General features: G+C 44.9%; 1 protein-coding gene across 2 annotated transcripts in view; it reads right to left on the reverse strand.

Annotated features, from left to right (window-relative positions):
* The window catches only part of TMTC1 (transmembrane O-mannosyltransferase targeting cadherins 1), a 185,248-nt gene that overhangs the window by 143,067 nt on the left and 15,354 nt on the right, over positions 1-26,827 (reverse strand). The window contains exon 1 of one of the 2 annotated variants that reach the window (XM_074826224.1): positions 3,876-4,306. The exons of the other annotated variant lie outside the window; for it this stretch is intronic. Coding sequence (XP_074682325.1) covers positions 3,876-4,195 — 320 coding nt within the window. The 5' untranslated portion in view covers positions 4,196-4,306. Of the gene's footprint in view, positions 1-3,875; positions 4,307-26,827 lie in introns of those variants that run through there. 2 annotated transcript variants of the gene reach the window in all.

The raw sequence follows: 26,827 nt of genomic DNA on the forward strand, positions 1-26,827 counted from the left end.
AGAATGCTTTGTTGTCACCATTCCCTTACCACAGCATACATTCAGGCTAAGTCTGCTGTGCTGCTGACTACATCAGACCTCCATCACCTGTTTGTTTCTGGGCTGAAAAATCTATCTAAATGGGGATTTGGCAGGCAAGAAGAGAAAGAGGGAGGGAGACAGCACTGAGGATTGCACCTTCTGCTTCAACAGTTGAGAAACATTTTTGCAAAACCACTGGAACCAAGGAATAACTTAAGTGCTACTGGGAATAAATGATTCACTGAACTTCTGTTAGTGGAGACAAGGTGTAAGACAGAAAGCACCCAGTTTAAATATAAAATCCTGAGTGAATTACAGAACTGGCAGTTCTCCCCACCCCCACCCCCCATCCTTCATCTTAACATTTTATAGGGAAGACACCAAGAAATAGTGTATCCTGAGTCCAAAAAGCCGCCTTCTTTAAGAAAGAAGTATATTGAATCACTTCTTGGAGAAGAAAATAGCTGCAGGTAAACATCTTTGAGTGACAGCAGCTGGAGAAGAGAGCATGAAGTAAGTTTTTCCTAAGGACTAAGCAAAACCATTGCCTGCCATCTCAACTCCTGTGCAGGTGAGTTGTGCTAGACCTGTCACTTAACAGTTACCCACGTGTAATAGGAATGTTTTTGAACCAACTAGTTTTAACTCTCCTTTACTTTATTGAAGTCAAGAGAAAAGGCGAGAGAAGTTCAAAGACACAAAGCAAACATTATTTAATTCAACAGTCCATGTGCAGGCTTTTTTTCCCCTTCAGATGTTAAGCCACACAAAACAATGCAGCAGTTCTGTGAATATTTTAAGTTTTGCTTAATGGTTCCAGTAACACAGGCCACTCTTATTTTCCTCTGATCTTTCATCCTGGCAGATCCGGTCTGAATAATGTCAAATACTTGAGCTCTTTTCACTGTTTGGCTCCAGAGCATTAGTCTAGTGGAATGAGAACTGTCACTTAAGTTTTCCAATTCATGAGGGACACTGAATTACAGCAATGTCTGCTTAAGATTCTTCTGACAGACGGGTGATAATTTTTTTTAATGGAGATCATTTCAGGAGTATGTAGCATATATGTAGGATATGTTCAGCCTAATGAAAAGTCCACAGAGCACCAGGAGTCCTTCCTCTTACCTTCACAGCCACAAAGGACAGAAAAGAGACTGAGACCAAGTTTCTGTAGATTGATGGATCTGTAAATACAAATTTCAACCCACCCTTCACATCTGTTCTGTACATGCAGTTTGGAGATCTCCCAGATTTTTAATCTTAGTACAGCAAGACTCAAAACAAGCCTTTCCAGGAGAAAGTTTCATGCAACAGAAACAGAGCCAGTACTAGGCAGGTATAAAAAAATCATGCTACTATTGAAATACCTTGGATTTGACCAAATGAGCACAATAAGAAGAGAAATAAAACAAGAAGATAAAAAAAAAAATAAGGGGACCAGAATACTTTGGTCTCCCCTTCCCTTCCTCAGCAAGATCCTGCGAAGCACATGTCACACAGTTTTCTCAAGTATCCTAAGTGGATGCAGTAAATTCTAACAAAAGTATTAACGAACAACATTAATTTCCATCTTGTTATAAGTCCATTTCTGTTGAGCATTTTACAAGCATCAGGGTAAACACTTTTTCCTTCTGCAGGAGAACAGAGGGCAACAGCAACCTCCTGCTGGGCAAGATAGGGGTGAATGGCTCAGGCAGGCAGAGCGCAGCTCAACCACAGGCTCAGCATCGCTTGGCAAAAGCTCCCTGCACCCTCTTTGGAAGCACTGGGTTTGGAGGATCCACTCCACCCAGATCCTAACATCTTCCTCTGCCACCCTACTGGTAGAAATAAAATGGGAAGAACATGGGAACTGGAGGGCTGGAAGGATATTTGGGATACGGTGGAAATAATCTTCCTCAGCGGCCAGGGAAGATAAACGATTCCTTCCCTATTCCAAATGGAATGCCAAGCAGTGAACAAATGACTCTGCCTTTGACCCTATGTTTTAGTTGTACGGTTATTATAAGTGCTTGAGGATGAAATCTTGCTCACAAAATTAGTGCCACTAATTTCCAAAAAGGACTAGATGGAGACAGCACTTCATAATTTTTTTTTTAAACACACAGTAACAGAGGCAAAACTATAAATGAGAACTAAAGCATTTAGTTTCCATTACATTATTAAAGTTTAAGATTCTCTGGCTAATTAGCATAATGTAACCTCAATCCTGCAACCTGATCTAGGCAGCACAAATACTGCATGAAACATGGTCAGTGGTGATACATGCAGGTTCACTCGCCTCTCAAGTTACCCCCAGATGCATTGCTGGAGGAACGGATTAATCAGACGGCTCCCCAAACTGCAACAGTTTGGCTGGACACCCGACAGAGAAGGCACTCTGTGTGCACAAAGCCAGCTCTGCCCGTGGCTGCCTACATCCCCCTCGCTCTCTGCTGAAACCTGCTGAGAGCCCCTTCGAGGAGAAAGTACATAACCAGTTCAAACAATCCAGTTCGCAAGGGTCTGTGCTGTTCAGCTTTGCTTTATGGGGGCTATGGCACCCCGTGCCCACCCAGCCCTGCTTCCCCAGACGGCTGACAGCGATGGCTCTCGGCTCCAAGCCCTCCCTTACCACCAAAGGGCAGCAAGTGCTCCGTGGGAGTGCCGAAGGGATGCTGCATTCCCCAAAACTGCTCTTGCCTCACAAGAAACAGGCAATTTTCACAGAGTTCACAAAACGCTATTTATAATCAGGTCTTTTAATGAACAGTTACTCAAATAGCAGAGTCAACCAGGTTCCAGTAACACCCCCTCCTGGCATATTTACCACTGTCTATACAGTTTGTTCCTTATGCCCGCCATAGGTTTGTAACGAGCATCTACCGATCACCTACAAACAGGACCCTAGTGCTAAACATCACCCAGCTACACTGGCTCTTCAGCACAGTTCCCTGCACACACCCATATCATTTTTAAATCTAGACCGTGGCAAACATTCACCATCATTTATGTTTCATGAAAATAAATTAAAAAGAGAACAAACTAATGGAAAGTATGACCAACTGGATGAATCGTAACTAAGCTGATCTGCTACAAATTATTCTCCTCGGAGCGAGAGAGGCATCTGGGTTTTCCCTGTAGGATTAGCGATGGCAACTGTCAAGTTACTTTGCCGCTACTCAAGTTCTCTTTATTGCCGTAAAACCGAAACTGCTCCCCAGCAGCTCTGCCCGGTACACGAGGCACATCCGAAGCAGACGAGGCCGGCGGGGAGCTCGGTGCCGGGCAGGAGATGCTGGCAGCCGCCGGGCTGGCTGCGAGAAACGGTGCTGTCCCCCTGAGGCAGAGCCCTCCGCTTAGCGCTAGAAAGAACGGCAAGGGACGACCTCGGTCTGCTTCAAACCGGCACCGGGGAAGTTTCTGGCATCATCATTCAATTGCAGAGAAAAGTACTGGAGATAAAGCAGAGGAGGGACTGACGGGGAATTCAAGTTGAACACCCTTCTCGGTCAAAAGAGCTTTCCGAAACGCTCGGTTTCCCCTCGGCTCCCCCGGCAGCCTGGGCAAGAGGCGCCACCTGTCCCCAAACCGCGAGGGAAGGAGGGGGGCACCTGCCGGGAGAGCGGCAGGCTCCCCCGGAGCGGCTCCTCACCGTTCCCCTTCTCCAGCCAACTTCCACCGGGCCGGGCGGCGGGACCCCCCCCGGCGGCAGCTGCCGACTGAAGCACCCCCCGGGGCGCCCCCCGTCCCATAGCGCCCCGGGCAGAAATGCTGAATCACGAAGCCGAGGACGCGGGACCGGGAGGCGACAGTGCCGGGGGGGGGGGGGGGGGGGGGCGGGCACGGCTCCGGGAGCGGGGCCGGGCACTTACTTGAAGGTGAGGACGCAGAGGGGCCGGTAGGACTTGTGGCTGGTGTTCTCGGCCATCCGCTTGCCCCAGAAGTCGTTGGCGAAGGCGGCGGCCACGGGGGTGGCCGCCCGCACGTCGGGGTTGTTCACGATGGCCCAGACGTCGTCGTGCACGAACTCGCCCCGCAGCGAGTTGCCGTAGCAGAGGGCGCACAGCCCCACCAGCACCACCGCCGCCGCCGCCGCCCCGCCGCGCCGCCCGCCCGCCGACGGCGGCGACGGGGACGGGGGCGGCGCGGCTCGGTCCCGGCTGCGGGAGCCCGGCGCCGAGCCCGTCACCATGGCGCGCAGGGGGGGCGCCGGGCTGGCCGCCGCTGCCCCGGCTCCGGCTCCGGCACCACGGCGGCGGCGGCGCGGGGAGGCAGCGGCGCCCGCATGGTGCGGGGCGGGCAGCGGGACCGCCGCCGGCCACTCGCGCTCTGCCGAGGCGCAGCCTGCCCGGCTGCAAATAAACAGCGGCCGCCTCCCCGCGCCATCCCTCCTCCTCCTCTTCCTCCTCCTCCTCCCTCCCTCCCTCCCCCCCCACCCGCACGCATGCTCCTTGCCGCGCTGTCACCCCGCCGCCACCTCAGCCCGTCGGCGGGGTGGGCTCTGCCCGGGGTGGCCCCCGCACACCGGGGAGGGGGACGCGCACGGCACGACACGGCACGGCACGGCAGCACCCACGCGAGGCCGTGCTGCCCGCGGACCGGGTGTGCTGCGGAGCCCCTGTGCGGCGGGTCGCCCGTGTCACTCGCGGGGGAGAGGTGCCGGGACGCCCGCGGGCATCCCCTCCCCACGGCCAGTCGCGCCAGAAGACGCCTCCCTGTGGCCGTGCTCACCTGGGGGGGGGGCACGTCCCAGCCGGCCCCGCGCTGCCCCGCGGCCCCCCCGCACGCGTGCTGCTCCACAGTACCGGTGCTGCTCCACCGCATCCACACCGCTCCGCGGCAGCAGTGCTGGTCCGCACCGTCCAGGCGGCAGCATCGCCTGTGCCAGACTGTCCCCCACCGGGTCCTGCTGGCGGGGAAAGCGTTTTGGTGCCATGGAACTTGTTTTCTCTACTCTGATCCATCACCTGTCCCTCTTCCAAAGTCACCTGAGAGCTGCCTTCTCTAAAGCGTTACTCTGATGACTGCAGTGTGCCCGTCCCCTCCCATACACGACCTTTCTTGTGTTAGTGACAACTCCCAATAACTTTCGCTTAAGGTCACGTTCAGATCACCTGCTCAGCCACATATAAAAGGTATGTGGCTATGGCTTTTTCAGAAAACAGAAAAACAATGACTCTGTTAGTGCTTTTTACCATTTAAATAAAACCTCCTGCTTATAACCAAACAAAGAAACAACACTGCTTGGCAAAGAAGCTTAGATTCAATTAGGTGAATACTGGACATACTTCGAATTTGTTTTTGAAAAAAGATACACTGTGCGTGGTTCACCACCAGCCCATGCAGTTCCAAGCTGCTCTGTGTGTGCGTGCGTGCGTGTCTGGGAAAAAGAGGGGAGCGGAAGCCGTGAAGAGTTCATGCAGACTGTCCGGGGCAAGCCCTCTCCAGGAATGCTTTTTTCCCCAGCATATTTGGCACTTCAAGTGATCTAGTATTTTCCTAGTGCAACAGAACAGGCTATTCAGATGCACTTTTGTCATAGCTAAAAATAACAGTTAACTCCGACTAGGACAGCGTGTTTATATCCAGGACAGAAGGAAACTCCACCAGGAGCAGGGCCATCACTCAAACATTCCCCTTAAGAGGCTGATGACATTGTGGCAGTCAGCTCCCCAGAGCTTTCCCCAGCATGGGAGACTGTTCATTGTGGTGTGTTGGTATTCATTTCCACCAAATTTTTGAAGTTTGGGCATGTAAAGATAGGCTGCAACATCTGTGCCTGGGCGCAGAAAGAGAAAGAGCCTGGTATCCAGAGGCACTGAGGTACCGAAGCCCATGAGTGCCCAGCAGCTCTGGAAACAAAGTCACTATTGCAGACACGCCTAAAAGGTGGAATTGGGACTTTTTGTTGACATAAATTAAGATGGTGACAGTTACTGGGAGGGGGGATGAGGGGAACGATGGACTGTAATGCTGATGAAAGAAAAACTAATGTGTAAGATTTAAAGGTTGAAATTGCCTTACAATAGACTCCAGGTAATACTTGAAATCATAAATTTCTCTACCAAACAAAATCTGCAATTCCCTGTAGTTCTGAAATGGTCAGCTGAGGGTCTCACTGTTCTCCAGGACAGATGTACCTCATGTGGGTGAGTTCAGCAGCCTTGAGGGGGGTCAGCCCAGCTGGGCCTCTGCAGGCAGTCCCTCCCAACAAGACCCCCATACCTCTGGTCCACCTGCCGTGGACCAGGGTCTGCACAGCCTTCCTCATTGATGTCTTTCAGCCTTCTGTCCTTCTCCTTCAACACAGGTTGGGGACAGCCCACCTATAGCCCACTCCTGCCATGAAACAGGGCCCAGGGCTGCCACCAGGAAACCTGATGTTGGGGCAGGGGACAGGTGTCTCCATTCGTTATCCAGGACTGTGGTATGTGTCCCTGTTGTGTCACAAGTCCTGCCGTCCACCCTTTGAGTTTAACTAGTTCCCCACATAAGGCTCACAAAAAATGCAGAGTTCTAAAATAGTAAATTACAAAGAGGTGATAAAATACCATTTTCTAATCAAGGGATTTACTCTCAATATCTTATGACAGCCACATACACAGCTGTATAAATTCACATAGTACAACAGACGTGCTCTATGGAATAAACAACATGGTATCTATGATTTCCCATTCACTTTCATAACCTGCCATGCTTGACAACACCAAAAAGCGTGGGAAGAGATGGCAGTCCTCACCCATTCAGGACTCCTTCTGCCCTCACTCTCCTTAGGAGGTCACTAACACTGGCCATTGGCTTTCATCTGACATGGAAACCTAGAGTTTACAATGGAGAAAAACCCTATTTACTTTCTCATCTGTTTTCTTATGCACTTATCAAAATGTTATGCACAAAGTGTAGTTAACACTGATTTGTCAAGGTTTTTTTATGAGTAAAAAACCATTCTCCAAGATAGATCTGATCTTTCCTTTCTTCCCTCAAGCAGATGTCTGAGAGACACAAAGTAATGCTCCAGTCACCACAAAGGAAGACGTCCTGTTCTTCACACCAAGACCTGCTGAAATACAGGCACATAGTTTCCTCCTGTCAGGCCATAAAGAGAAACATTACCTTGTCATGCAGCAGTCACTGTCATAGACTGAATTCAAGATGTTGCCTATTGCTAGAATAGCACCCGACCACCTACAAAGAAACTAACGGCAAAAAGTCAGAAAACAGGGAGCAGGAGAATACACATTGAACACTGCTGTATGCTGGGTCTTAAGTCTGTACACACATAAGCAGGCATATACATAGAGGGAGAGGGAAGAGAGAGAAAGAAGGGAATCCAGTGATGGGATGGTTTGTGCCAAAGCTGCTTTGCCACTTCCAAAAATATCTGGTCTAATAAGAAGTATTTCCTCCTCCTATATTCCTGCAAGCCTTGATTTCTTCTCTACCTAAAGTAGCTATGTCATTGCTTCTGAAATGTAAAGCCAAATTGCTTCTCAGAAAAGTCTAGCTGAGTTCTGGAATCATGTGTGTAGTTGAAGCACTCCAGCTATTTGACTGCCTACTTGTATTTGAATCACATGTTTCGTGCCAGCTATATAAAAAGATTGTTAACAAATGGCTGTTAAAACTAGAGACCTTGAAACTAATTATGTGCAGTGCTCAAAAAAACCTTGCTCTGCTAATTGAGCAGAGCTCATTACTTCTGAAGTAGGAAAGTCTAACCTCCACTTGGAGTAAAACATACGGCAGGGTATACAAGGCAGTAGATGCATTTGGACTGTTACACTTCAAAGGGTTGAGCACTGATTGATCTGGTATTATCTGAAGATGGCAACTGCTCAGAGGCAGAGAGAAACTGCAAAAGTTTTGAGTTTCAAGCTTAAACATGGAGTTCTGAAGAGTTTAGCTTTGCACTGATTGATTAAAGTATAAGAAAGCGGTAAATACAATTTAAAAGTTAAATTACCATATGGTCATAGCTAGAGGTAAATTTCAAAAGTAGCACATGTAAATAGTTTCTTGCTGTCTGAACAAATAATTTTACATTTAAACTAAGTTGTCTGGTAACTGCTGCAATTGATTTCTGCTTGTAGTCAGTTACTGAATGGTTTTGCAATTCATTTCAGTAGCCCCAGGATGAAACTCTGTATCTGCCATGCATATAATCTTCAGTTGATACAGATTATGTTCATATGGTTAAAAGCAAAAAAAACCAAAATAAATTAAAGAATGAGCCAGCTACCAGGTTCTGCCAGCTATTAAAGGAAATTGCCATCTTAAATGAAGGAATGTTGCAAAACCTGGAACAGAGTTTGGCATATTTAATCCAGTGTGCTGTCTGTGTTGGAAGAGCTTTGGAGAGACAGGGAGCAATCCAGGCAGACCAGAGCCCCTCCAAGGAGTTCAGCGCAGGCATCATTCTGTTTAGCCAAGGAAGATTTGAACTTTGGAGTTACTGGAAGCACTGCAGCGGTGCAGTGAAACACTGTGCGTACTGGGCTGGAGAATACTATTTATGATCCTTTTAGCTTGTTACCAAATTGCTTCTAGGTTCTTCCTAAAGCCCAGTGAAAGTTGCTGTGGTTTTGCTTTCACTTTCAACTGTGGCCAACAGCCAGAAGTACTACAAGCAGGAGAGGAAAACTTCTTGCCCTTAGTACCCTGGACCTGTGATCCTTAGGAGACAAAGAAATCCAATATCCTCAGGATGACCTCTTTTCAATAGGGATGTAGTATTTCAAGTTCAGCCCACAGCCCCCTAGTAAGCCTTCTCCCCGTGGCAGTCACAGAGCATGCTAAATATTAGCCCTGAAAATTCAACCCCCTCAGTTTTTACAAAGCAATATCAACAAGAAGATATCACATGGGAAGCACTGCTTGGTGGATCCCCATCGATGCACATTTCCCACCCCTGCCACAGATGGCAAGTAACACAGAATCCTCCATGACCCATTTTCAGATCCATTTGTCACCTGTTTCATATGCTTGTGTAAAATTTCAAGCTGAGAAAAAGCTTGCCATAGTTGTTACTGGATTAGAGGGAATCTCTTTTTCAGCTCATACAACAAACGCATTTTCTGCCTTTGAAGAGACCCAGGTTAAGCCTTAGTCTATGGGCAGGATTGTACAGAGTCTTTGAAGCTCCACAGTGGATGCAACATCCACTATTTGACAGGGGAGAGGCATCCACCAAATGGTACAGAGTTACTCAGGTTTGGTAGTCGTGGTTTAAAGGTCAGGGACAATACAAAGGTGGGACAAGTCCCAATAATAAGAATAACAGGATTCTTCACCTACAGAGTAGAGGCAGACTACGGCATAGGATGCTGAAGTCTCCCACTCCAGCAGATTCACTCCTCTGCTGAGGAGATTAGTACTTCCCATTTTTGTGTACGTGATTTGGGTGTGAGAACCCCACGATGGAATGGGGAGTGGAGGAGAGAAAGCATTTTTCTTTCCATGAGAAAGCATGGATCTGCACTTTTCCTCGTTTAGAAGCATTGCAGAAATTTCCCAAAGCCGAAGACAGTTCTCAGTCTTGCCCTTGCCTGAAAGATCTTTTTTATTGCAGCAGAGCAGGGGAAAAGTGCAGCCTATAGGGCTTGAGTCATAAGAGTTATCAGTTGTAACATTCATCTATTTAATGCTATTTAAGTACAAGACAGTTCAAGCTGAATTTTTATGTACTTCACAGAAATCAGCTAATGGCTCAGAACCACAAAAATTAAAAAGGGAAAACCCAACTCAAGATAGGCCCATTTCTGAGTAAGCGAATGAGGGACTCTTAGATGACCCAACATTTTTTGTCGCTCACAGTGCATAGTCCTGGACTACATTTTCACTCTACCTGGAACATTGTTTCTGAGTACAAGCATGTCAGAATGGGTGTGAGATTGTTTAAAGCAGGGAACTTGCTAGAGAGAAGTTGTTTTAAAAGGGTAGCTTTCCTGAGAAATGGACATAAGTAACTCAGACACCTTATGCTTCCTGTGAGGCTGTGCAAGGGCACGTGTAAGTTGTCATGTGGCTGTGAAGTTGCATGCTGAGCTGCTGAGGGCACCAGAGTCAAACGCAATGTAAGCAAGAGATTTGGGCACAGCACTCTGATCAATATTTAGTGGGTGGGATTCATATTGCTCCTGCAAGGAGGCACTGGATTCGGAAGAAGAATCTGATTTTGGTAAGAAAGGAGGCATTTTCAGCTTGGACTATTTGACCCTATACTCAGCCTTCAGAGTTGGCTGTACGTTTCTCAATGTAATTGTCTCTTGGAAGTTTATATGTCAAAATAAGAACAGAGATTAAAGACCCCAAGTCTGTTTCCTATTCAGATTCAGTTGGGGTTTTTTTCTGGACACCTCTGGACCTGAATTCAGTAGCAGTTCTCTCCTAAAAGTAACTGATTAATATATGAGATCTTCTGGCATCCCTAGTTTCAACTGAATTGCAGTCACTGCAATTGGTCTGATAAAATCAGACAATCGGATAAAATCAGGAAATCTCTACATTTATTCTCTGATTACTGAGCATGCTCAATTTCATCATGGTGAAGTAGAAGCCAGTGGTTACAATTACTTTTCTTTCCTTTCATCTATTTTTTAATATTTTGGTTTAAGATGGAAAAATTACAAATTAATAAATCTGCACCAAGTCCACTCAAGACTCTGTATAATAATATTATTCATATCTCTATGATTAGCAACAGCTGGAATAAATTTTAGCAAAAATATTAAAATCTATATTGTTGAATAAGCCACATGGAGTCACTGTAATTTGAGGATGGTGGAAGTTTCCATAAAAGCTACTGGGAAAGGAATGCAGCTTTCTTTTTTTTTTTTTTTTTCAGGTGACTTTTTGGGATTTTATTTTTGCAAGAACCTACAGTTTTATTTTCCAGTGCTTAACTTTCTAATGTTTATGTTGAACAAACACTCCAGATAAAAACAATGCATCAATCAGCCACTGTGGGCACTACCTCTCACTAGTCCTGTTACACCAAGGTGTATGGAGGAGCTCTGGCAGCGTTAAAGCAAAGTTAAGTTCTCAAGCACAATTACAACAACCTAAGCCAACACCAGTGCTATGCTAGCTGGAAAGCTATCATGCAGGTCTGCTTTTCACCTGCAAATATCACCATGTGGCAGCTGGTGTTTTCCCAAAGTGTTTGAGAAATTCAGACAGCTAATAAATCAGTTAAAAATCAAAGCAATAAACCCCTGTACAGCTTCTCAAAGGAAACAATTTGAAAGCCTGATTGAGAAGAGCACTGTCAGGAGGAAGCGGGATGGAAGAGGCAGATGGGAATGACTGGAGTAGCCTTTCCATGCTCCCTTTTCCCTATCCATTGTTTCCATAGACCATGCACCTAAGTGACCCTCAAACTGGTGGTAGGATAAATTGGACCCTCCCCAGTGATCCTTGCTCTTCAGCACTCATCTGCATTCCTGTGAATCTGTTGTGGAAGGTAAAATATGTTGGAAATGAAATTATAATAAAAATATTAAGCCCATTCTGAATGAAAGTGATTATGTGTGGAAACACCAGAAGGACCAGTAGAAGAAGTGCTGTGAGAATGGCAGGTGCAGATGGCACCTACGCCATCAAGATGCCAGCACATCTATGTGCAGCTTACAAGGACCTCCCTAAACTGAAGTCAGACTACACGCAGAGTTAAACAGAGGACAGACTATAAACCAAAGCCCTAAAGAAGGGATGGAAGGAAGAAAAGAACAGCTTTAGAGCCATCAAACACCCAGATACGGAGAGAAAAAGAAATCCTAATCCAGGGATGGAAGAGGATGAAGAACACATGAGGGCATGAGAGCGTGTGCAAATCCTGTTTTGTTTGGGGTAAAATCACCTTTCTCTCTTATACTAGCTCACGTTGAGCTTTGTTACTTTGTTACTGCAGTGTTAAAAAATTAGTTTTGGGGCTACAAACCTGGCAATGTTAGAATTATGAGCCATACATGCTAACAATACTTATACACCTTTTATCCACGTGAATGCAAACTCTTGGCTGGCCTGAAATGCTCTGGGGAGACATAAGTATGATTTTTCTCAGTTTTCCCCAAGACAAGCACACGCATATGAGCTCAGGATTTTCATCTCTTCCTGCTAATGGGGACCACAGGACTCCCTCCTTTCAGAATCTGGGAACACAGTCTCTCTCCAAGTGCTTGAGTCTCTCTTGCTTTCTTATGCCCACCCACACTCCCTTCATGCTTTTCAGTTGACTTCTGCCTAATTCCACTCCAGCTTTCTTCTCAGCCGGTAGGAACTTGTAACCTTTGAATTTCTATTGTTAAACAATTTTAAAAAACAAATTACTGAGCTTTGCCTAGTTTGGAGCTTACAAAATTTCCCATGGCTTCAGCCCAAAGCTAAAAGTCATCTGCAGTTCAGCTGAAACACTCCTAGGATCCCTGCAATAGGAGGCTGGAAGCTTCCTGGACAACATGTGGAGGCTGGAAGGCGTAGAAATCAAAATAAACCACAGTTTGAGAGCAAATCTAGTGTGCTTGCTGTTACTAAACCTGCTCAGCAACACCTCTGTGTAGGGTTTTCTGTCACCTCTAGTAGACCAGTCCCACCACATTACAACTGCCCTTTTCTTCCATCCCTGGGACATCACATCAAATTCAGGTGCCTGGATCTAACCTCACTGCTACATCCTAGGTCCTTCTTAGTTTTTCCTGTGGGCTGTCTAGAGGCTTTTGGAGATGCTCCATGGTCCAGCATATCTTAAATACTACCAAATTCATGCTACAGCTCTGTTCCTCAGGCACCTTCTGTAGCTTAGAGGTCACGTATGCTGAGACAGAGCTTCCCTGCAAGCTGCTTCAAGAATAATGAGTGATTCTGCACAAGACCCAAGGATTTTTGTGACCTTCATCATCATCTCAGTGCAAAAGGCCGACACTCTACAGTATAAACAAAAAGGATAATAATAGCAAACAAACCACTCTATCAAACCACAATACGCCTCTGTACTCTTAATCCTTACTTGGGAAAAGATGGAGAGAAAAAACCTAATTATCTGAGAGTCAACATAATTTATATTACTACTGCTTAAACAGACCTGTTGAAAAAAAGGGTAAAAACAAACCAAGCTTGCTCTGAAGCTTGCTAGTTTTATAAGGGAAAGGACTTGAGAGGAGCCTGAAGGAAAACTCAGGCACAGCCCAACTTCAAAGAAGTGCTGCAGAGATCCACAGTTTGTAATTTGGGCCTATTTCTAGTTATCTCTGTATTTACAGAAATTGTCAATTGTGAAGAAGAGAAAAAACATAACGATGGGGTTAGTCTTCTTTGGCATGAGGCTGGCGTCTGCCATGGGAAATTAATCTGTGCTAAGCTGCAGTAAGCTGAGCTGCTGAGTTTGTATTCATGTCACTGAGACCGCTTATACTCACCGCTGTTCTATAAACTCTTATTAGTCAGACCTGACAGTGGGTGACATCCTGATGAAAAGAATAGCCTATGGATCACCATCCATTCAATAACAGTTTATAAAAATGATATTAAATGAGCCATTTTTCCTAAGACCACATACCAAAATATTTTGGGGAGATGACTAAAGTGATACTGGGGGATTTTTTTTTTTTTGGAGAAGAGGATTAGAAAGTTCCAGGGTGCTTTGTCACTGAAATAACCGCATCTGTCAGCTAAATTGGCACAGCTATTATATTTAGTTTCTAGACAGAGTTCCTCAGACGCTGAGGTCTTGGATACCTCCCAAAAGGTTTGCTCTCTGGACAGTTGAAGCAAAATAAAATTAGAAGGGGAACGTAGTTCACAGCCACAGCTAGCGTTTTCATTTTTTCTGAGTATCACATGGTCCAAAATGTTGTTGAGAAAAGATGGGCTCATGAGGGGTGACTTGACAGGAATCGCATTTTAATTTCCTTCATAAAATTTTGCAAGCTTCTCTCTCTCTCCAGTGGCCACCCTGCTGTTGTTGTCTTTTGGGGGCCCATACGATCCTCCCTATGAGGAAAAGCTATCCCAAGGCATTTCCTTTTTTCTTTTGCAAGACGCGGTCAGAGGATCCCATTAAATTTTTTAATTTGTTTAACTGGCTTCTAACTTTGCAGACTTCTGTCATGCCATAAAACTGACTGATGAATGACAGAGCCCTGCTAGGTTTAGCTAGAGTGTAATGTGAGCTCCCAGGGCTGGAAACAATAAAACACAATTTTCTGAGAGATGGGGTTTTGCAAGGGACATGCTAGCCCTGACTTCACCACACCCTTTCACTTTGTTAGCTCCAATTCAGCGAGTTATGGCTGGATTTTGTTACATTTTCTATCATTATGAGCCCTCTGTTCTCACAGGTAGAAGAGGATCCTCTGGATAGCTCAAGGTCATTTAGGAAGAGAGTCGATGAGTGCCATGCTGGGGACTTGCTCTGCATATATGGGAGCCAGCGTATGGGTTGCATAATGACACGGCCAAGGCTCATACAGAGCAGCTTGTAAGAGAAGAATTTAAGATGAATTAAAAGGCAGCCTCTCCCCTCCCACACTGACCTTTGGAGCTGCCCTATGCTGAAAATCCTCTCTCTTTCCATCTATCTATATATTTTCAGAGGACTGTGGGTTGAAAAGAACAAAGAAAGAAACATTAGAGTTCATCTTTCAGCTATCATTGTCGCGTGCTGCTTTTGGAAACTAAATGACGAGATGTTCATGCCACATTTCAGCTCACTGTCATTAACACAGTCAGGCTGTCCTTGAAGAGAAACTTCCTCAAAACTCAATACTGTTTCCTTGGCTTTCTAGGCAAACCTGATCAGATCTGACTCCCTCCTGCAGAATATCCTCCTCAACATCCAGGCAAAGACAATGATAAACATTTTCGCCTTGTCAGGCTGCCTCCAAGTAATCTAATCAGATCTGGAACATTTTAATCCATAATGAATTGGTCGATCCAGCTGAAAGTGTCACTAAGCAACCGCAATAGCAAGCCTCCAACTTTGTGGACCACCCTGCCAGCTGTGCCAGCCCGGTCTCCCAGCTGTGCAATCAGCTGCACAAGCACTGACCTGCCACCAGGACATGAGAGGCACCTGCACCCAGGCCTAGCCTTTACTGCAACCACCCACAGAGCTGCAGTCCCTCACACCTGCCCAGTGAGAACTTCCTGGTCCCAATCCAGGCAGGGGAACAAGGCAAAGAACTGGTGGAAAAAAGCAAGCCTTGGCTTCATTATTGAAGCAGCAGGGGTATAGGAAAGCTAAGAGATGTGCCCAGAGCTAGAAAGGAACTCAGGCAGAAAATACAGGCAGGAGGTGAAACCACATCTTCTGATTGTGAGGCCATCTTCTGCTCCTGAGGGCATGCAAGGATTGGGAAGAGAAAGATCTGCATGCAGCACAAAGACTCCCCACTCCAGATTTCCCTAGCTCTTGTGTTCTGGTTTGCACTGGGAGGAGGAGGCAGGAGTGAGGAAAGTGGGCATCAGTGCGGTGGTGCTTCTGGTAAGAGCTTCAGTAGTAGCTGTTGTAACAGCTACACAAGAGAGCCAGCACTGGCCAAGCACTGCTACAGTGCCCAGGAGAGGTTGGAATGAGGCTTTCCCCAATATTTCTGAAGTTTTTGTATAGACTTTTTCAGTCCTTGCACCCCAGGATTTTGAGATAGGAGCGAGACAGGACTTGCTCAGGAGGCAAAATCCTGTGCCCTCCCACTGCTGACCTCGGGACACAATTATCTGTAAATCAACCCTAGAGCAAAATCCCTAACAGGGAATATGATAGGATGTCACATCGCTATAGCATCTTGCAGCAGCCTGTGCTTGTGTCAGAGTCTGAGAAGCAGGAATGCACATGCCCTTACAGTGACAGCATAGGAGATTTTGTTTTGGTTTTGAATAAATGATTGATAGGGTAAAGGCAACTGGGGGGGAACAGGTCAAACACAGCTAACAAAAAAAGTAGACCCAGTCATCATCCTGTTATATCGCTCGCTAATAGAGTAGTGTTTAGCAATAGCTTGTGTGTTGTAAGGCTTAAGGTTATCAGCAGAGTGACTGCAGAGAGCTAGTTAGAATTCATCCTGCATCTGTGACTGTAATCCAGCAATTTAGACGAAAACATGTACTCTGCATAGGTGCATGACATAGACTATTACTATCATTAATACAGTAATAGTCACAATAAATCACATATTGAGTGTCTTTGTTATTCCGAGGAAAACTTAATTATAATTTCCAAGCTGGCAGCATTTGATTTACTTTTTGCTATCTCTGAAATTGTATAATTAGTTCCCAAGTTACAACTCCTGCGAAATCTCTGCCTTGTTGTTGGTAGGAGATGTGGAGTTACAGCTGCAGCCATCACTCTGGCAAAGATAGCTTTCCCCTGAGAATATTAATTTTTAACATAAAAATGAAAAACGAGGAAAATTCCCCTAAAAAGGGGGGAATGCTTGGGAGGCGCCTCTCAGGGAGCCTCCCCTTGCATTACTGAGCTGTCTTTGGTAAAAGGAGCTCTCTAGTGTCCAGTTGTAATACTGCAGTCCAAGAAGAAGCGATGAGCATACAACCTCATCAAATAGATGTGCAAATGCAAGGCCTAGGTCTCTTCTTTTAGGTGCTCAGTGCTAATGTGTCATGTGAAAAGTGCTACTTAATCATCACCGTCACCTAAACCAATACTGTACTCAAAAATTTTAAGGCATGGCACAAAGGTCTGGTTCATTCCCACCTATCTTTCTGAATCTGTTTCTTACAGGAACTTCTGCTGCACTGATGAAGTGTCTCCTGCTTGGTCTGTGGGGCAAGGATGTGTGTGCATGTCCACCAACATCCAGGCCATGAAAAAAAGGTTTAAACTTCTGCTGTGCTCCTCCTCAGAGACAGCAGTGTCTGCCATTTTGGGGATCTAAGGTCATGTGCACATACTGGTTTGAGGTAGTATATTTGGTACACATGAATGCACACATTAATTGCAACTGCTGACTTTTAATGCATGCACCTGATTAAGTGCAATTGTCTCGTGCCAGTCAAAACAAGCCCGTGGTCACTAATCCTAGAAAGCAAATCACAAAAAAGATGTGTGGATAGTAGTGTACAAAGGCCGATAGCCCCTCTGTCTTTCTAAAGTGAAGACCGTAACATTTTAATTGGCAGTTATTATACAGGTTTGAGTGCATGCTAGAATAACAATATATTGTCTTTACACTGCTTTTAATGCTTGCATTTAGTTTTTTCAACACGTTAGTGATGAGCTCACTAATGTTGATAAAAATGAATTTTAAAAATCTATTTGGTTATCACAGATGGAGAATAATGATTTGACAAATTGGCAAACTGAGAATATCTGCAAATATTATGAGAGGCACTGGAAGCTCTTATAATATACACCATCATTTTTAATAGCATTTTGCTATTATGGTACCTCCCTTGTGGATACTGTGGTTCAATATTGCAAGTATGAAAAACGATGCCATAGTTGAAGCTTTGCCACCAAAAAGCACCATCTTGTGTTTCCTATGCTCTGCTTCCCACTGCAAGGCTTATTCTAGAGTAGAAAATAAATTAAGATGTAACAATTAACTAAATGTGTTTCAAAGGCAAGAAATCCCACACAGGGCTAAATTGCTCACCTTTAATCACTGCAAACAAAATGACGGTGGATTTCCTGCAAGTTACTGTGAGATAGAGGTTTAAACCTTTTGCCTTTCGATGTCTTTGCAGCAATTTTTTCTTCTCCCGTTATTGACATTCGTTTTCTGAGCTCAGCTTACAGAGAAGCCATAGTTTTAGTAGCTGAAAAATAATTTCAAGAATATAAGCCAAAACCAACAAAGAATCCTGACAGATTCAGGTCACTCATGACAATAATAGTTTTTTTCTCTACTTAGCATTTCAGCTCAGTATTAAGGTGATCACTCTTGATAGACGCAAAACTTATCAAGACATCATTATGCCTAAGCACCCTATAAAATATCTTAAGATACAGCAGCCCATTTTCCCTTTATTTCTGCAAATCTGCAGGCATGGTGTTAATGGCTTGACCATTCTCGTGGCTTTTTTTCAAAATAAAACAAACTGTTGATATTTTCAGACCAGAAAAATAAAGCAAAGTGTTTCTTGCCTCCTCAGAAAACTCTTTGTAAAAAAGTCCTCTGATGCTTAATCTCAAAAACATGGGTCCCTTTTTCATTGAGATTTAGGTTAGAAGATCTTCTTGTCTGAACTCCTGCATAATACAGGGTGGAGAATTTCAGCAAAGTCCATGACTAAGTTCAGTTTTATTTGCAGTGTTGGGAAGCACAGAGCCCTCACTCCCCACCGCTGAGGGGGTTGCTGTTGAATTCAACCAAACTGGAACAGAGCCTTAGAGAACAGAGCAGTTCCTGGAGTCCCACCACCATTTGTCAGGTAGAACCTGATATTTCACACTGTATCATCTTCGAAAATTAAAAACCAGAAAATGTGTAAACTGTGTTTTAACAAGAAGAATAAAATCCGTAATTCAGGACAGCACAGAAAGCACCTGGTTTCATGCTTCATTTCCTTTTTAAAACATAGAAGAGGCTCAGAGAAGCATCTGCTGGGCTTCTGAATGGGTTTGGATCAGCTGCAAGTGCTTGTTTGCCAAAAGCAAGTCCAGCTCACACATGAAATCAGGCAAATCTCATTTGCTGGGTCGGTTTCACATTTACATCCCAAGCAGATAGCAAATCTGGACTGGTGGTAAATGTATCTGACAAAAACAAGCAGAAGCTCTGCATGTCCTTCGCAACGTGAGATTCCTAAATATTAGACAGTTGCAAAAAGAACATACCTAACCTTTTGGGATTTTATTTCTGTTTTTCTTTCTCCACATTTACCGATGCAGATTTGTGGAAATCTCTATTAGATGGAGATTTTCAAGTGGAGAAAAATATTGTTGTTCCATCAATACTTTCAATCCAGTAACGTAAGTAGTTAGTTAATGTACAATTTAAGACTCTGAGGTAGCCACAGCATCTACCTGAGATCACTGAGTCACAGCCTGAGGGCCACCACAAATTCAGCGGAAACTCCAAAGAGCAAATCAGAATTTTTGGAGTGCCAGTGACTGTATAGAAGAAATAGCTTCATTTGGTTGGTGTGAAGGGCCCCTGAAAAAAAAATTACTGAGAGTATAGAAATAACGAAAAGCATCCATCTTGCTCTCAGCTCAGCTGCGATTTTATTCTCCTTAGTGGGGTGCAATGTTTACTTCTCTAGAGACTATCTAATGAAGGAAAAGATGTGGTAAGTCTGGAATCACTTCTGATCTGCCACAGCCAAACCTGACAAAAGCCAAGTTATTTGTCACCCCCCGGGGACTAATAAGTACACACGCACCTGCAGCACGGCCCCCCCCGGAGCCTAGGCAGGGTCACAGGTCCCAAATCTGAAGGGAACTGCTGCAACTGTCAGCCCAAGGCACATTAACAAAAGGGCCAGCAGGAAACAGTCACTGCTGCTGTTCCTTCCAGCCAGCATTACCATCACAAGAAACAAGAGACATGCGGACATGGGCTGACACTGCTAAACGCACATCACAAGTATCTTCTTCAGAAATGCACAAGTCGTACAGGGTGCATCTGGGCTGTCACAGGCACAGAGATGACGTGACAACCCCAAGGAGGCTGGCAAGCCTTGGTATCAGCTCTAGAAAATCAGCAAAGTCATGCTGCCCCTGAACTCACCATCCCACCTCACCAGGGCTACTCAGTGGAGGCACATCATGCGTGGGTGCGACCACAGCTTCAGAGCTGGTTCGGTCTCTGCTGTCACTTGCAAGGTGTCTCTGCCCAACACTTCCCACGTCTTCTCTTCCCAGGGTGACAAATGTTTGCAGATCCATAACATCTGCTTTTGCCCTAAGTGACAGCGATACTTTTGAAACAGGATTTAAGCTCCTTTGAAACTTGCATCCCAATACACAGTTATGCTAAGTGTGTCCCCCCTGCTATGCACATAACATGTAAACATTAGCAAATCTAAAACAAGTGGAGATGCTTTATAATTTATACTAACTATGAAGCCACTTCATAGAGCAAGAAAAACATGAACTGGTCTGCTCAGACAAGTACTTTGGAAAAGCAGTGCACAGGTTAAAAAACTTAGTATCTGGTTAAAAACAAAATAATAATAAAAAAGGACAATCCAACCAGTTGGTTTAAAAATTCTCAAGAGAATTGTGGAAGGCTTTTCTTTGTCAATGAGCTCGACACAATAGCACACCCTTTAAAGCTTCTACCCATTGCCTTGCAAGCTTGCTTAGATTTTCCTGTGCTCTGATTTGGAGTTGCTAGGATTAGTGTGCGTGTCATGTCTGAATCCTTGCAGTCCTCAGCAGACCTCCCCAGCCAGCAACACTGTGGAGGCAGGGTAGATTTCCTACTGAAGGGCAGTGGGAGATGCCAGAAGGCAAAGGATCTGGCCTTGTTGCTAGTGTTGGTGTTGACAGTGAGTCACCCAGCTGCCTCTGCTGAAAATCAGTCTCTCTTTCTCTCCAGTCCTGATGAATATTGATGAACTTCACAGCATCAAAAGAAGCAAAGGCAGGACAGCTGTTTGAGGGGACAAACACTTCAGTTCTAGATTGGAAAAAAGAGGCAGACAGGGGAGTGGTTGTGATGAGCCAAGACAGTCTTCTCCCTCATTTGTCAAAATGTGATTTACAGACACACTTCCATTCACCCTGTGGCTGCCAGTTTCCGCATCCTATGTCCACAAATCTCTCTTGCTAATTGGATAGGCAATATGTGGGCTGCCTCCTCTATAAAAAGCTACTCTGAACTGGGATGCTTCCCAGCTCATCTTAATAAATCATGGCTGTAATTAAATTCTTTTGCTGCATATTTCTGCAATAAAATCTGTATCATTCGCTTATTAGCCTTCTTTACTGTCCAGCTATCATTTTGTCTTGCTTCTGAAGCTGCCTTGCCTGCCTGGTCATTTGAAGAATGCCATTCACTTTGAAGCCCTAATCTAATCCAGCTGCTTTTTCCTTATCTTCAGATCTTCGTTCTGTCCATCTCAATAGCCCCACTCGTGCCTCCAGCCACTCTCCCTGCCATCAGCGACCACTTCAACTCACTCTCGATAGTTCTGCTCAATAAAGCTGTCCCATGGCCTCAAGAACTGCTTCCACCAGCATGTCAACAAGTGCATATGAGGCTACCCCTTCCCAGTGATCAGCTGCCAAAACCACTTATTTAGGTAAGAAAACCCCTTTGCTAATGACATTTGTTCCTCTTTTCTTCTTTCGGGGCAGTGTCTGTGCTCCCTTATGGACTTTCACAGGGTTTAACATACCACAAGGGTTACTGCAAAGCAGATTAAGTGTCTCCACCTGAGCAAAAGACTCTGCCCCAGAGCTTTGCCTGACTCTCTACAAGAAAGTGCAACCTGCAACTGCATTGTCCTCAGGACTGTCAGACCCTGGAGGCCTCTGAGTCTTGTAGTGAGGAGACGTGGAGCCCCTGAGACACTTGTGCTTCCTTCTTGTGAGGAAGAAGTCAGGAGATTAGGTTTGTCAAAGTTCCTCTTAGCTGCAATTCCTCTTGTATGTGGGCAGAACATGGGGAGGAAGCCCCGAGCTGGATGCTCACACTTCTTTTGAGTTTGGGGAAGCGACAAGGCTTGGAAGAGCCTTATCAGCTAGGGTGGCAGCTGGGGTACCAGCTAGCTAGACAGGCTAGAGCCATCTCAGACCAAATGCAGCTGTCTCAATAAAGGGCCAGTTATGTCAGTCATGATGGATAGGCATTGCTTTGAGTAAGCAAAATTTTTCATTATTCATTTTACTAACTTCTCTGGTCAGAAGCAAAAATCCATGCATTTGGAAATTCCAAATTTCTTTATAGGAGCTGCAGTTTTGAAGTCTCAGATGACAAAGGGTTCCTGCTGGATTAGATCTGCCAGGACACACCACACTAGCTGCACCCCACGCCAGCTAAACAAGGGGCAGGACATTGGTGAATGAGGGGAGGTTTGTTCAGGCCCAGACTCTGTCCTATACTGGAGACTGTGGCATGAGACACTGAAGTCACAACTCTTAGAGACATCGTGGTGATGGTCTCCAGCCAGAGCTCTCAGCCTGTTGCAGCTTTTAGCTGCAAATTTGAGGGTCTGGAGGGAAATTCATTTTCTTTTGTTTTTTTTTTTTTTTAACCACTAAAGTCAGAATTTCCCATGGAGAGAAAAATATTTTCTATTCAGTTCTGGCAGCAAAGACCTTGAGGCATCTGGGCAAACTGAAGTGTAGACATTTTAAGCAATTTGCCCACTGACCATGGCAAAGGCTGTGGGTGCAGTCAGGAGAAGAACCCAGGAGCCCCAACCCTCAGCTTTAAATCTCACTCAGTCATCACAAAACTTCCCTTGGTTTTCATTTTCCTAAAAGTCCTGTCAATCCTAGTGTCTAAAGGTAATAGGACTGATTTCAGGATTACGACGAAGAAATAAAAGAACTCAGAAGCTGGATGTGATGTGGGTCAGATAAAGCAGTGTAAATGTCCAGTCTCTTCCTTGCTTTGAAACAACCAGCATTTCAAAGACATGGATGTGTGAAGCAGCAGCTTGTTTTGCACTTCTTTAGAAAACTTATCAACTTTTTTTTTAAACAGGGTCCTTTTTAAAAGACAGAATTCTTTGTCTTTCACCACCTCAAAAGCATAATGTAAAAAGTTTTAATGTGTAAAGTTATAATGTAGGGTTGGTTTTATACTGACACTTAGTTGGTTTCAGATTCAAAATAGATTGAGATATGCCTCTTTTTTGCATAACTCCAAGCTCAGCTTCAAACGTGTAAGTGGGAAAATTAACATTAAAATGAATCCTTAAACTGCAATTACTTGGAAGATGCAGAGCATGAAGTATTCAAATGGCTCTCACTCAGTGACCCAGTTAAAATATACAGATCAGTACTGCAATTTGGTTGCAAGCATTTCAGAGTCTTGAGGATGTGGAGGCTCTACGCTGCTCCCCATTTAATTCTACTGTTTGTACTCTAATGCAGTCCATAGAAACTAGATGTCCAAAACACTTTTCCCCTGAATGCACTTCCATTAGGTTGTGCTCTTCCTCAGGCCTTACAAGGGAACAGGAAAATACTTAAGGTTGCAGGTGAGCTTTACAGAGATGTGTCACGGTATTGTATGATCATTGGTAATATGATGTAGGTACCACTTACACTGGCATTGAAAATGCAATTGCTGTGTCACGTTATTATGAAGTAAAAATGTATTATATCAGATAAAAGGGAAATAAAATCTTGATTTTTTTCTATTACATAAAAATGGCTTTGTTGAAAGAGGCATTGGTGAAAGTATCATCTAAATACTAAGAAGAGAGAAAATTAATTCCTTTTTTTCTATTTATTAGAAAAGGCATATTCTGAATCCACCAAGCAATGGAGTGAGCTAATATAGTGTTATAATGCTGTGTTAGCATGAAAGCAGTGTCCTTGCCCTACAACAGGGTAGCAGAGCTCACAATAAGTGTGAAGGACCATGTGAAGCTTTGCCCTGAAGATCCACAAGTTGCTTGACTTCCTCCAAGAAAATGTACGTACCATTACCAAGGAAGCAAAAGGGACAAAGCTGTCATCTTTTCCCCTCTTTTGTCTCCTTGTGACCAGCCTTGCTATTTTTAAGAGAAAGTGCAGGAATGAGGAAAGCTTAGAGCCACTGTAACACCCCTGGCAGGGGAACATGGGCGAGGGGGGGATTCCAGAAACTCCAGCCTCAGACATGTCTGTGAGAACCAAAGCAAGAACCTCATCAGCTGACAGCACCAGCAAAGGCTTTTGTCTACCCTGTGGATTATCTGCTAGGGAAAAAGGAGCAGGATATATTTGGCAAACATACAAGTTCTGAATGCAGTAACACGTTGTGGCTGCATTCCCCTTTTCATTACTGGCTTCGGGTTTCATTTCTTTTTTTCTTCCATATTCATTCGCTGGGCAGGGTCTGAAGGAAGCCTAGTGCAGTAGTCACAAGCGTGACCTTTTCCGTATCACAGCAATGATGAGCTGTGGCTGAGATAAGCCGCCTGATGTTCTCCAGGCATCTCTGCTGCAGCTCTCCTGCTGACATCAATGGGGGACTGATGCCAACGCCTCCCGACGGCTCCCGGTCACATTCATCTCAAAGAGCCTGCACTCTCCTCCCTCTGCTCAGCAAAGCAGGCTCTTGCAGTGAGCTTTTCAACTGCCTTTGTAAATGACAGATTGTCTGATACAGATGAGAGCTGTGAAACAGTAACCTGCCTACTGATGCCCATGTGGGAAAGCATTCATCAGCTTCTCCTTTCGTGGTAGTTTGAAGGTATTCCTGCCTCTCCTCCAGACATCTACACCTGGCCCTCACCACAGGGCTTTGCCCCTTCAGTTGGATGGGGGCCACACAAGCAGTTAATCTGACATTTGGCACGGGTGAGGTGATGAGAGGGTTCTTCAGGGGAGCAGGGGCACACAGCAGGGCATGGTGGCTCACTGGGAACCTGCCAGAGCACTTCCACAGCTCCACTTCTTTTCAGCTACTTCTGATCTTCTCAGTAGACATATACTACAGTCCTGTCTACTATTCCAGGGACTGCAAGACAAGTGAAGGAATGGGAACCACTAGTGAGGGAAGAGGAACACTAACAGTTGGGGTTTTTTCTGAAAATCAGTTTTGGGAATCAAATGGCAATTATGGTTACAAGGCAAAATGAACACAACTCTCATGAAATGTATGTTTAAGGAGCAGCTATACAATGCTGTAAGGCAAAGGGTCATGTCTGAAAGCTCTCATTTCTGTAAAGAGTTAACTTTTTATTCTGTAAGAAAGCCCCAATGATGTCAATAAAAACTAAATATTAAGGGCAATAGACCCAACCTCTCTGAAGCCACTGAGTACTGAACTATTATTGCATTCAGTGGGGCAGAACTAGACATATATAGCACCAAGACATACCTAGGTGCTCACAGGCTTAGGTCTACACCTGTGTTTCAAGAGTTGTAGGCCACACATATTTCCTTTGTAAGATACCATGAACATAACTTCAACATTTAACAGTCTGATAGAGAAATCTGATGAGCTGAGAAACGGATAAATACAGGACCACCAAATAAAAGTGAAGCTTGGAATAATATGGAGAACACTTAGTCAACCATTCCATTCAAAGCAGGGCTACCTTCAAAATTTGCTCAGGTTGTTCAGGGCCTTGAAGAGCTAAGTTTTGATAATTCAGGCCCTCTAGCCTCTCTGAGCACGTCTTCAGCTCTGCATCTCTCTCTGGGGGAAAAACTTTTTCCGTGGGCACAGTAGGAATTTTCCCTGGTACAAGATGTACCTGGTGCCTCTTGTCATTTCTCTCTGGGCACCTCTCAGCAGCTCTGTTGTACCTGTAACCCCCATTAGGTAGTTCAAGGCAGCAATAAGGTTCCACCTGAGTCTCCTCTTCTTAAGGCTGAACAAACCCATATTCCTCAGCCTTTCCTTGAACATTATAAACTCATTCCCCCTGACCATGCTAGTGACCATCCACTAATGTTGCTCCAGTTTAGCAATGTCTTTGTCACACTTTCTGGGAGCCAGAACCAGATGCATTCCACCAGATGTGGCCTCACAAGTGCTGAGTAGAGAACAATCACTCCCCTCAACCTGCCGGCTGCACTGATATTAATGAGCCCTGTGTCATAGAATCACAGAATTATTCAGGTTGGAAAAGACCCTTGGGATCATCAAGTCCAACCATCAGCCCTACTCTACAAAGTTCTCCCCTACACCATATCCCCCAACATCTCATCTGGTGTGTTTGGCTCTTGTTGTTGAAATGGCACATTCTTGACTCATGTTCAGCTTGATGGCCATCAAGACTTCCACGTCCTTTTAGGTTGAGCTGATTTCTAGACAGCCAGTCCCGGCTTGTACTGTTGCATGGAGTTATTATTTCTCAGGTGCAGGACTCTGCATTTGCCTTCTTGAATTTCATGATGCTTCTGTCATCCAATTTCTCCAGCTTGTTCATGTCCCCCTGAATGATGGCAGCCTTGCCCTCCAGCATATCAACTACTCCCAATATACAAAATAACTGGAAGAAACATCATGAAAGAGATGATAGTCAGCTTAATGGTACTGCATAAACTGAGAATGGAGCAGGACCGACAGTTATGCCATATTCATTCCTTTACTGGAAAATGCCCTGTGCTGCTGTCCTTCATGGGGTAGTGGATGCCCTTACTTTTGATGATGAAACCAAAGGATGATGTGGTTTACAGAGGGAGCTTACAAAATTCCTCTGAGAAGATTTAGCAAGGACTAGTAGAATTAAGGTGCATTTTTACCTCCACCTCCAGTCCCAGAAATCAAAATTATTAGCATCAGCCCAAAGCATGAAGCACATCATCTGATCTGGGAAAAGAAGATGCACTTTCCTGTGGCCTTAACTCAGTCATATAGGTCAGGCAGCAAAAATGAGCTACTTAAAATAACATCTAAGCTGAGCTTCACTGCTCCTCTACATAAGCATTTGTCCACAGGAAAAATAAACAAACCACCAAACAGCTATATTTCCTCTTCAGAGCTGTTTATTCATTCGAATAAAAAGACAACAGCTAAGTACCAACAAGCAAGAATTAAAGGGAAGATAATGCTGTGTTCTTAGTCATGCAAAACCTAAATACTTACTGCTTAGAGTGAAGGGGAAAATGGTTCCTCTTCGTGAACTGTGCTGACAGCACTATCTGCACATTCCTCTTCCTGTTTTCACTCTTGCACACACAGCAGTGGCTATTACTTGGCCTGTTTGGATTGTCTATCACAGCACATTGAAACACCACGCAGTAAATCAA

This window comes from Strix aluco, chromosome 5 (genome assembly GCF_031877795.1).
Source record: "Strix aluco isolate bStrAlu1 chromosome 5, bStrAlu1.hap1, whole genome shotgun sequence".
NCBI classification, from domain to species: Eukaryota; Metazoa; Chordata; class Aves; order Strigiformes; family Strigidae; genus Strix; species Strix aluco.